General features: G+C 40.6%; 1 protein-coding gene across 1 annotated transcript in view; it reads left to right on the top strand.

Annotated features, from left to right (window-relative positions):
- The window catches only part of NDRG1 (N-myc downstream regulated 1), a 38,147-nt gene that overhangs the window by 8,804 nt on the left and 17,009 nt on the right, over window positions 1-12,334 (top strand). The window contains exons 2-3 of the mRNA XM_021542386.2: window positions 4,558-4,636; window positions 7,313-7,348. Coding sequence (XP_021398061.2) covers window positions 4,574-4,636; window positions 7,313-7,348 — 99 coding nt within the window. The 5' untranslated portion in view covers window positions 4,558-4,573. The remainder of the gene's footprint in view (window positions 1-4,557; window positions 4,637-7,312; window positions 7,349-12,334) is intronic.

Below are 12,334 nucleotides of genomic sequence, written 5' to 3' on the forward strand. Positions count from 1 at the left end.
ACCACACATGGGTGCTATGAACCATCTTGTCTTGCTGTCCACTGGTCTCTGTTTAGTTTCTGCTTAGTGGAGACAAGTTGTTTTCCAAGATTGCCTCCAGTTTGCAGTAACCATGTTTATGTTAGGCCAGTCAGACAAGTTTACAGCATTTACTGTTAATGACTGGAAGAAGTCTAATTGGGTGTGGAAGGCTCAAAGGCTGTTTGAGCCTTGCAGTAACTTTCCTTCATTGTCAGGTGCCTGAGATGCTTGGTTAGTTTTTTTAATGTGGATATTTGCCCATTCAGTTTTTCAGGGCTTTGGAGACATTTTAGGTCTCTCCATCCTTGTCTCGTCTTTGCATCATTGTTCTGGGAGCTGCTACAGGTGCACAAAACTCAACCACTCCTGTCCTTCCTACCTTCTTTGGTGACAGTGAAGAGGAACTAGTAGCTTTCAAGGGATAAAGTGCAGAATGATGTGACTGGCTTGGAAACACCTTTCACCTGTGGTCCTGGAGCACAAGTTTCACATGGCCCCTCTCTCCAAAGAGAACAGCAGCTCTTGGGAGCTGGGGCCCTCAGTGCCCACAGCTGTTTCCCACTTTACCATTAGAAGCTCATGAGCATTTAATCCCACATGCAAAGTGATTACTGTCCCTCCTGCTTGATCAGCCTGCAGAGACGAAGATGCCATCAAGATGCTCTGATTACCCTTCTACACACCAGTACTCAAAAGCAGAATAATCTCTGCTGCCAGTGTTTAAACAAGCAAATTTGAGGAAATTGCCTTCTTTATGAAACTCTCAGGCAGGAGGCTTTTGTTGCTCTTTGTTTTCTATGATAGTACATAAATAAAAAATGGTTGGGTGTGAGGACAGAGAAATTCTGTAGAGGTGGTAGCAGTTCCCCCAGGCCCTTCATGGATGTGAGGCCGCTGTGTTTGATTATGCACCCCATGGCACAACCCTGTATGTGCCTTCAGAAATAGGAAGTTTGAAATGGGGGATCTTGGAACTTGTTTTGCTGCTGTGCTTGAAATTTGGTTTCACATATGCATACCTAATATTTGGTATTTACCACTGCAGCATTGCAGGGGTCTGAGGGTGGCCTGATGGGTGCCTTCTTGGCCTCTTTGCTGGGATCTCCGTTATGCAAAGCCAGGTTGCACATTTATCCTGTACATTCTGCTACCAAAACAAATCTGTGGCAATGATTGTCCCTCCAGCAATGATACATAGGGAGAGGGGAAGTATTCTGAACTTTTAATATCAAAATAATCAGGCTCTGATAGAAATTCCTGAGCTACTAGCCAGTCCCTGTAGTGGTTTTGGAGCAGTGGGATTGGGCTGGAAGGGGTGCATAGAAAAGCCTCTGAATGAAATTAGACAACACAGATTGCTTTACCCTACCCTACACCTTCCTTGCTTCCTAAAGTCTGATGCCTTTCCTACTACCTGGCAAAGGTAGATATGCCATCACTTTTAAAGCATTTTGCCACTTCAGAAGTGTTTTAAGCATTTAGTTTTATCTTGAAAGTATAATTATTTTAAAAGATGGTACCTGGGTACAGGGTGGTGGGTGGCCATTGGGTGGAAGTGGCTTGTCCTGGAGAAGAGAACTTAGACCTCTCAGCAGGCTGAATTGGACAAGCAGAGTGAAAAAAAGTTGTTTTTCTCCAAGCTGGCAACTTTACACTATTGCTTCCAGATATAAATGAACTTTGTCTTTGGAAGGCATCTGTGAGGGAAGTGCTTTGAAATGTGTATAAAGGGATGCTTGTATGGTTATCTATTTAGGAGAGTTATGCAGATACGTTAGCTTTGAGCTGCCCTGTCACAGAACAGAGGGCAGCACAAAGCACCTATTTAGAAAGTCTAAAATTTGTGCTGAACAAGGGTGGTACAAAGCCACTTTCCCATCTTTCTCCTTAGAAAATAAGATGTTTTTTACAGTGCTGTCAGATAGCAGGGCTTTGTTTGCCAGCTCTTGTGAACAAACAGTGTGTTGTTATCCCGCCTTGACGCAAGGTTGCCGCTTGGTAGGAATGTTCCAGGTATTCCTGATGCACAGAAGGAACACCCAGAGCATGGAAATGTCTGATCTGAAAACACTGTGGCTCCAAGATATGGTATCTTTCCAAAAGTGGGAACCTGGTGAAGGTAGGGCTTTTTTTCAGCAAACTTGGTGGCAGTCATGCAATCTGCTGGTCAGCACTTCCTAATGCCGGCTCTTTCGGAAACACAGAGCAACAACTTTGAACTATTATGAAAACAGGATTGTTTTCAAGGCTATAAAAAGAATCCATCTTGTTATTTTTTTGGCACAGTTTTTTTGCTCATTTGTAGTCAATGCTCTGAGTCCCTGAAAATCCAAAACTACCCCATGTAAACATTTCTATTCCACAAACATTTCTATTTGTTCCCCGAGCCCCTTCTTAGTGGAAAACTGCAGGGGCCTGGCTTCTTACTCTCCTCACCTTTGGGCAAACCACAGAAAAGTCTCTTGCACTTCTAATCTCTATTGCAGAATTAGGTGCAATATCAAGGTATTTGTCTTAACAGGACTTGCTGAATTAAAAACAAAAAGCTCTTAGGTGCCATTGCTTGTGAATCTTTCAATCTCCAAATATTGCAACAGCATTTCTTTTTCCTCTCTGCTGTGCCCAATGTCTCACTGTGTAGAATGGCAGACTACATACATGGCTGTAATCACAGAAACGTGTAATATTTGCTAAAATGTCACTTGCGTATTTTCAAAGTTTTGTGGGTTTTTTTTCCCTGCTTATTCTTAATGATTAAAATTAGTAACAGACAAAATACAATGGAAAACCTGGAGAAAAGGGTGAATCAGAGTCAGTTGGGTCTTATGATTTTTAAAGTACCTCTGATGTCATCTTGTGAATTTGAAGTACTGCTTTGTACCCCTGGCAGTGGGGTTAGTTTTGGTTCTGTCTTCATGCCTCAACTGGTGGTATAAAATATTAATGAAAAATTTCTCTAAGCTTAAAATCCACAGACTAATTTTTACCCAAAATCTCTCTAATTGCATAGCTAGCAATAAGAGCTTCTAAAATCCAAAGCTATTTGAATGTGAATGGACACACCAGTTTTTCCACCATTAACTCTTTTAGTCTTGAGTGTGTCCATTTGTGGCTTTCTGCAGCATCCAGCTGCCCTGCAAACTGTCACCAGAGCATCTTTGCCCAAGGACAACTGCATTGAGTCAACCCTTGGGGCAGAGTGAAAAATAATGCTGCTGCCACTGCCTGGGTGCTCCTGTGGGCCTCACAGCCCTTCCTGAGCCATCAGGTTATTTATGTAGACAGCATGATGGGTTTAAATCAGATTTAAGTCAGGAGATGGGGAATTATGCTTTAAAGAATCAATGTAAATTGTGTTCCGTAGTTCTATGCTTATTTTCAAAAATAATTGAAATGTGTTCAGTTACACTTAATCAAGATTTCCTAAGTATTTTTCAGGCTTTTGACTTGCTTTGAGTATTCTTACTCATATGCTTTACTTAAGACTATTCTAAAATTTTCTTTAAAAATAAATATTTAATTTGTTTTATAAATGTGTAGATGGACAAAATTGGAAATTTATTAAAGATGCCCAAACCCCACATGATATGCATTTTTCTATCAGACTAAAGGAGATGTAATAAAAAGACTTTGACTTCTGTACTTGCTGCTGCAGCAGTTCTAGGATCTCTTTTGAGAGCTGTTCTTAGTCATTCATTAGAGTGTCACAGGGAACAGCCCTCTGACTCTGGTACCTTATCCTTGTCAAAGGAATGAGAAGTCTGTCCCAGTCTGGACAAATGCAGAAGGTGCTCTGCACCTGAGCCATGACCTCTGACTCTGTTTGCCTTGGCAATCACCTCTCCTGCAGTTTGCTGTGTCTGTGCTCCCAGTTAAGCTTCCTGCAGCTGGGGGCTGGACATCACAATGCCAGTCCTGTCCGAGAGCAGGATACAGCAGTCTTGTTCCTTCCTTTGACAATTCTGAAAAAGCATTACTGCATGAATCTTGTTGGTGTCCACTTAAAGGAGTATCTGATTTTTATCTGTCCTGAAGAATGGAGCACATCAGTCTGGCAATAAAATGATGCTAATATGTGTCCAGTTTGATTTTTCTCACCGTAAAAATCTGGGAGATAGTGAGGGAGCCTTGTATACCCTTAAAAAAAATGTTTTCGGAAACAACTCTTCCAGCACATTTCAATAGGTAGTCATGCAGATTTGACTATGTATTCTTTCACCCATGCAATGACAGTTTCCATGGTTTTCTCTGCTGTCCCTACCCTGTTTTCTTCAGCATTCCCTGCTTTGAAGCTGCCAAACTTCTGTTTGATCTTGCAGCCTTGGTATTTCTTTAATCTCATATTGTGCAGGAGTGTGTATATAAATAAACCAGGGAGGCATTTTACAAGAGATTTATAATCTTCTTGCAGAGGTCTTTTAAACTATAACCTGAAAGAGTGGGTCATTGTGGGGGCTGGGTGGAGCAGGATCTTTACTTGTTCCTGTATTTAATCTTTGATGCAAGCTGAGAACAAATCTCTTTTCCTTTTTGCAGATATCAGCTACTGACCATGTCAACAGAGTTCCAGGATGCTCACCTTGCAGAGGTGAAACCTCTGGTGGAAAAGGAGGAGGTAATTAATCTAAAGATTTTTAGAGCTTCTGTGTTTTCTGTCAGGACTGCTTTTTGAACTGCAAGTGTGGGCTTAGATTATTTTGGACATGTTGTATGGAAGAAGAACAGAAAAACTGGAGATTAAATAAGAATAGTTCATTGGGTTGGCTTTTTTTAAAAAAAAAATGTAAAACTGCCCTAATTATTCTTGTTTGGTTTTGTTCTTTTAGTGTGATGGTGACATTTTTTCTTCTCAGAGTAATAACAGCTCTGGGGTGTCTTTAGCTGTATCAAATGATGCCAATTGGGCAGTCTCATGTACATGCCTCAACAGCTACACATTTCTCAGTGTAAAGACAGACTTTGCTCTGTCAGCTGCCTCTCACAGAGAGAGCCTTTACATTTCATTTGGACACAGCTGAGTCCAAAGGTAGTGCTGAGCCCCTTCTTGTCCTGAGTGCACTGAGCTATGAGCTACAGCCAGCTGGGAGTGTACAACCCACAGCCTGTTGCAGCCACTGGAGTTGCAGCACAGAAACAACATAGCTTTTTCTTTTTTTTGGTGACCTTTTTATACTACTTTCCACTCTTTATTGGACTTTTTTTTTTTAAAACAAAAACCCTATCAACAGCATCTGGATTCAGTGGCTATCTGACTCTTCAGTGGTAGTTATATGCTGTGCTTTGGTATGTTCATGGCAAAAAATTCACTGTAATATGAGAAGAAACATCTCAACATTTTCTTGAAACAAAACAAAGATTTTTCTCTTGTTCCCACTGACATTTTTTCTTGACAGTCATGTATATAAATATGCTGAGTTTTTTTTGGTCTTATACACTAGAATTCATTGCTCTATCTGCTGCTTTCTTTTTTATTCCCTCCCTCTTTTATTTAAACACTTCAGAAAATAATTTCCACTTGTGACTGCAGTGAAATGGCTAGAGAAACTTTAAACACAGCTCCTTTGCCAAGGACATTGCATGAAAGCAGAGTTTGTTTGGATACCACTGAATGCAGCGCTCAAACTTTTCAGAAACTAAAACCCCTTTTTAATGCCCATATTGTTCAGAACTACCAAAGCAAAGCTGATTCTAAGCAGAAGTCCTGTTGGTACTGAAATACTTTTGCTTCAAAGTTCAGGAATATCTTAAAATACTGATTAACTTCTCAGGTTTCTGTAGCACATAGGCCAAAAGCTGGAGTCTTCACAAGGAGCCCTATATGCTTATGTTCATGATGTTACCTTGAATTTTGTCTGCATGAAAGAGCTAGGACAGAGTTTGATTTTGTCTGTGGTGACTTTAATGTAGATGAAGAATGTTAATGTTTTTTGAGAAAGTGGAAATGCTTGCCCTGAAGGATGCTCAGCACATAGTGAGATGAGCAAGGGAGCTGGTCTTGAGTGGGTTATTGGGTGAGGCTCTCTGGAATTGTGTCCTGGCTTGTTGTGCTTGGGTTTCTGTTGCAGCAAGATCTTTGTTCCTGAGCAATGATCACCCTTATTTCATATGCTGTTGGTACAGGTGCCAAATATACTTATTCCTTTCAGCTCTGGGTCCCACAAGAGCAACAGTGGCTGAAATGCTGTGTTTAAAAGATCTTGAGACCAGCAACACAGCAAGAGTGAAACACAGCATATTGTCTAAAGCTAAGGCTGTGCAAAATTATTTCTGCTCAGTCAGATCTTAGGGAGTTGTCTGCATGTCCAAGACTATCCTTAATTGCGTAAAAGTCACATCTGTGAGATTTACACATTATACTGCAGTGCTTTGAGGGTCCCTTAAAACAAAGCTATGGTGCTTTTGACATCTGTCCTCAATTTACCAGGGTCTCTGAGGTTGAGTGACCTCCTTGCCCGGATTCTAAGCTTTCCTTTTTATCTCAATATTATTTTTCAAGCTTTGGCCTTTTGCACTTTATGCTGCAAAGTGTTTGCTTGGCTGCTCTTCCCTCTGTTTTAAGCCCTGCAGTGAAAATAAGAGTTTGAGTTCTTTCTTCTCCCTTAAAAAAAAAAAAAAAAAAAAAGTAACTCTAAAAAAAAGTAACTTCCTCCTTTGAAGCTATAAGCCTTGTAAGCTATTGGAGGTGGGGAGGTTCTCCTAATTCCTTTCCTGGTGGAGACCCATGACAGGTGCAGAAGATTGTCAGTAGCAGCTATGGCAGGTGTCAGGGTGGAATGGACCTCTCCGTGTCCAGACACCTTCCCAAACACTGCAAAGACTAATTTTGGCCAGAATAAGACCCTTCCCACCTTCCATACCACATAACCAAGTCCCAGTAATGACTGCTTAACTGAGTTTCAAGTGTTCAGTGCATTCTTGAGCTGAGGCTTCCCATCCTAGGCAGGACTGAGGCTGTTTGCTGTCCCATGGCTACAGTAAGTGATGCAGAAAAGTTCGATTTTACTGCTCCTTGTGATTGTATTGCTCAGAAATTTAACAATAACTGATGTTGCACCAGATTTTGGCCTTCATTTTGCTGGTCTGTAATCTAGTATTTTACTGCTTTCATTTCTCCATGAAGATTAGTGGGTTTAAAAGCTCTTGGGTGAATTTTGATACTCACCAGAAGAGCTTTCATTGAATGGGCAGAGAGAGCTTTCGGCTGCAGGACTGGGGGGCTGGAAAACATATCCAAGCATAGATTTCCATAGCTGTTAGTTACTTTCATTAATGCTTTCAAATCTCTTCACAGGCTATCACTCGCCTCCTTCCAGACTTCGATGTTCAGGCAAGTAAAGCTATTATTCTTTCTTTTTAATTTTTTTAATTTTATCTTTTTCTTTTTGCACAAGGGGAGATTGAATTGACATTTGAGAAAACAGTGAGATGACCAGAAGGGCCTGCCTGCTTGCCAGGAATGCTGTTACTGTGGGAGAGGGGTCTGAATGGGGCTGTGCTGTAGCGATGTGAAGGGGACCACAGGGGGCCTTTTCAGGCTAGAGCTGAGAAAGTTTCAGTCAAAGGGGGTGGCTGGTTTGCAAGCAGTTCTATTCTTGCTAAGAGAATGAGATTCTTCAGCAGTGGTGGTGAAAACAATATATTCCCCTCCCACATGGACACACACTTCCCCCAGTTAATTTGCTTTCATTAGCAGTGTGCATGCATTTCCTCAGAGGAAACGTTCCTCTGGATGCATCCCACTATACTGTTGAAACTTTCCAAAATATTCCTGAAGCCTGTGGGCTGGTGGAAGGTGCTAAGCAATCAGTATTGTCAGCAAAAGGAGTGATGGTATTTCTATATTTTTATTTAGAGACAGAGCATACAAGTTCATAGCACAGCACTAGGTCGCATGGAGGCCCTTCACTTTCCCTGAGTGTCATGCTTTTGAGAGATGACTTGGTCACTCTCCTGGCTCTGCTTATTTTATTGCCATTTGGGCTTTTGACTGAGAAGTTTGTCCTTGCTGATTCTTAGCTGAGGCTAAGGAATTGCATGGCTGCAGGAGCCAGGCTGGAATGAGCTGGGCTGGAGATCAGGGAGGGTGTAGATGCCCTGATGATCTGTGTAAGTGCTGTTTTCAGACTGCTGAGGATAAGGATTGTGTACTGAGAAAAGAGACTCACTGGGTGTCTCATTTTTATCCAGGTGTGTAGAAATGGAAGCAGACTGTGCAGAACCAGGGAAAGCTATTAAATTGTTCTAGTCTCTATTCAGGTCCTTGAAGGAAATAACCCTTCTCTACTTTATTACATGTTGTGCTTCATTTGCTCTTGTCTATATATTTTCATTCAATGTTGTGCCAGTTGCTTAAAAAATACAGCACAAATTTGAGACTTTTCCTTGGAAACCAAGTGAGACAGCTATCTTGGCTTTTTTTTCATTTTTCAATGGTTCTTACTTCTATAAGCAAAGCTGTAGTTTACACCAATACTGCATTTTCCCTCTCATTTTTTTTTTCTAATTAAATCTACTGCCTGAGGTCTTGATAAATGTAATTTAAGACTGTCACCATACAGCTTCTTGCAGGACTGTGCACAGCATAAGAGAAGCTTTCCCTTTGGTTCCAGATTGATCACTTGGTCTATGTAAATTGAATCCCAGATTAAGTCTGCTAACAGGAATACTACAGTCTTTTGATTAAGAATCCAGAAGTGACCCATATTTAATTTCTATTCTTGGAATAAGTTACTTGGTTTGTAAACCATGTGTATATATAGATTTTTTAACTTGCAAGATCAAATTCTCTAAGCCTTTTTGCTTTTTTTTTTTCTCTCCATGTTTTGGATTAACTGTCGCTAATCCAGAGCAGTGGTTCTTGTCATTTAGCCTGGTTCTGCCAGCTCTTACTTTTTTTAATGATATGTCTTTTTTAAGAGTTTAATCTTTAGTTGTTCTAGTTCGGGAAAAATGTGGAAGAACAGTCTCAATGCATTTTGTTAAGAATTGTGACTGCAAAGGAGATTTGGCTTTGGTCCTTAAAGACACAAGTACCTGTGTTTCTTTAAGGTCTTTTGTTGTTGTTTTGTGGGAAAAGTGGTTTGGAACTGCTGTGAGAGATTTGATTGTTTAGTTCATTAGAGAAATTCCTGTATGGCTCTAGAGGACCCAGGTCACTCAGGACTGAGGCTGAAGCCTGCTCTTAGTGAGCAACCTCTCCCATGAACTTCTTGGGAAGAGGATGGACCTGGCCAGGGAAGGAAGCTATTGGTGCTTGGCAGGATGGAGCTCCTTATTTAATGCCTGTGCATGGGTGTGGGTGTCCACCATGTCCACTGCATGTTCCTCCATCCTTCTGGGAACCAGCTAAGCAGTGTTCAGTTAATTACTGTTTCTGCCACTAGTGAAAAGAGTTGTCTATGACATGCTTTCCTTCCAAGAGTAAATTTTACCTAGTTACTCAGATTTGGAAAAAATAGATTCTTACTTCACATGCAGTTCTAGACAGACTGGAGCTAAACACAGCTTTCCATTTCTAGAGCAAGCCACTGTATAGTGGTATATTGCCCTCCTGAAAGCACATGTTGCAAGACATGTGTGTGGTTATTCTCTAGAAAAAAATCTTTGAAGTTACCAGGGGATGGCCAAGACAAGAGATGAAAGAACTGGCAGCTCTGAGCTGTTTCCAGTCAGCAATTTGTGTGTTACAATGTCTGTGGCACCCACCTGAAAATTGAAGTAAAGGTCTCCTGTATCTCAAGCAGAGGAGTGTTTAGGATAATTGATGATAAATGGTGCAGGGCACTGTGCCCTGGGTGGCTTTGTTGTCTTCGTGCCAAGCACATTTTAATTGCATTTCCAGTTTGATGTATGTGTGTAGTGTCTAGCTCAGTAGCTCTGGAGCCAGTGGAGCCCTGGCTCCTCGTCACTGTGCATGTTCATCCTCCCAGCTCTGTTTCAGTCCATCAGGACTCTGCTTTCTCAGTCACTCAGCAAAACTTGGAGCAGTGTGGCAGCTGTAGGGGGCAGGTCTGTGTTTGTCCCTTGCACTCGTGGCCATCTGTATCTATAGGCAGGAAAGATCCATTTGTGCTTTACTTCCTCCTCCTCCTGCCTGTCCAGGGAGAAGGGAAGAGCTGCAAGGGGAGATGAATCAGCTGATGCGGAGGGCAGGAGGGCTGGGATTCCCGGGTTTGGGGCGTTGCAGGATGCTGTGTGGATTTCCTCACCCTTTGGGACACTGAAGAAGGAGATGGGGTGGCTGTGGTTTGCATCACCAGAGTGAGAGCAGAGCAGGGTGACCCAGTGCTAATCGGACTAGGAAGAATCCCTGGGCAGAGCTATCGCAATGACCTGCGTCAGTTCCTCCTGCCAAGTCTTTGTTCTTGGCTTCCACCTTAGCAGGGTCACATCTGAAGTCATCATCCTTATTAATGTACCAGACTCACAACCTTTTCTTAATGTTGCTAATTCAGAATAGAAACATTAACAAATAAAAAAAAAAAAAGAAAATTGGAAATGTGGGCATTGGGGTTTTAGGAAAAAACATGCATAAGATGAATTGAAATTTTATTTTAGAGTAAAAAAAGCTGTTGAGAAAATGCTAAAGAACTTCAGAACAAAAAAGGTTTGAAATTCAACATTGAAATAGCACATTAAAATCTTAAATAATTTTAATCTCCATGAAATTGAAAAAGAAAAGTGAAAAAATAGCTTATACAGGTATTACTATAATAAAGTCCTTAAGTAATATGAATCTAAAATATACTATCTTCTAGACATTTAAAAGCTATTTAAATCTTCTTTAAAAGCTCTGTAGCCTTCTCTTGCCTCAGTTCTAAGGCAAGAGAAGGGAGGTGTATTTAACAGTCATAATATTATGAATTAAAATAAAAGCATGAGATTGTAATTGAGGATTAAGTATGTTTGAAAGCTTTAAAATAATCTTGATGGAATGCAGTATTTTACTGAAAATATAAAACATGATGTATTTAGCAAAATGTGCAGTGTTCACGAGCAGTTTTCCTTTTTAGGTGTCTGAGATATTTTGGTTGTGTATTCCGTAGTTCAGAAAATGACTTGTTCATAAACATATTTTTCAATCCATGTCTTACCCAGGGTGGAGGGGAAGGCATAAATGAGACCTCCTGTGTGATAACAAATTGTCTTTCCCTTCAAACCTCATGAAAAAATAAAAAGGTCACTTGAAGCAAAAAATAAAATCTATTTAGGATTTACCAGGTCCTCCAAACTGAGACAGCCTCCCTTAAATTGCATGTACTGAAAGTATTTTTATGTGTGTGTTTAGTGCACTGAGATAAGACTACCTCTGTTAAAGTGAGAGATGTGAACAGATGGTGTGTTTGTCTTTATCCTTCTATCGGATTAGTGTACCTTGGATTTTTTTTTTTTTCCAAGATAGTGTTTTAATACAAATCAGTTGGTGAAGAGCCTCTTACTATAATGTTGATGTTGATTGGGATGTGCTGCCATCTGTTTTCAGTGCTCTGCATTTTGAAAACATCCATCCCTACATCACGTAGACAAATCTCTTGATCTTTAATAGGATCAATAGGGATGGGAAGTTGTTGATGTCACCAAACAAACTGGTTTGAATTGATTGTTTTTTAGAACCTTGTGTGCATTTCCCATTAGGAATTTGTGCTATGGGAAATCAGCACAACCCTATTGAATTAGGGGAGTCTCACTGTGACAATAATGAGTAATTGAGCCAATGGTTAAACTGACTATGTTGTGCCACTTATTGGGAGCATGGTCGCCTGTTGTCTCTGAACTATTTTTAGTTGACACTGAGTTTGAACTAGAGTCAGGTTTCTGGTTCTGGAGGTGTTATCTGTGGCGGTCAGTGGGATGTGCAGGTTCAAGGCTTTGATTTTATCTACCATGAACAGACTTCTTCTTTCATGTATGAAGGAGGATGATCCTGAATATTGAAGGTGCTCCCTGCAAAGAAAACAGGTTCTAGACTTTCACTGTTGTTACTGGAAGGCTCTAGCAATAAAATCTGGTTATATGACATGCCTATTAGTCTCTAACTGAGGAGAAAATAATTTCAATATTCCACTCAGCAGGAGGTGTGTTACACAATAGTGCTTACTCTCATTACAGTTCTGAGGTTGCCAAATTATTATTTTTTTTAATTAGCTGAGTGTAAAGGAGTAGAATGTGGAAAATATTAATTGCCATCATTATTTATTTCAGCTATTATTAATTGCTATATACTGGCACTGCAAATTTCTTTAGGAGCATTGTATAATGACAGTACCCAAATATATATTAATGATGGGGAATGTTACTGGGGCCCTGAGCAATC

Source organism: Lonchura striata, chromosome 1 (genome assembly GCF_046129695.1).
Source record: "Lonchura striata isolate bLonStr1 chromosome 1, bLonStr1.mat, whole genome shotgun sequence".
In the NCBI taxonomy this organism is placed as follows: Eukaryota; Metazoa; Chordata; class Aves; order Passeriformes; family Estrildidae; genus Lonchura; species Lonchura striata.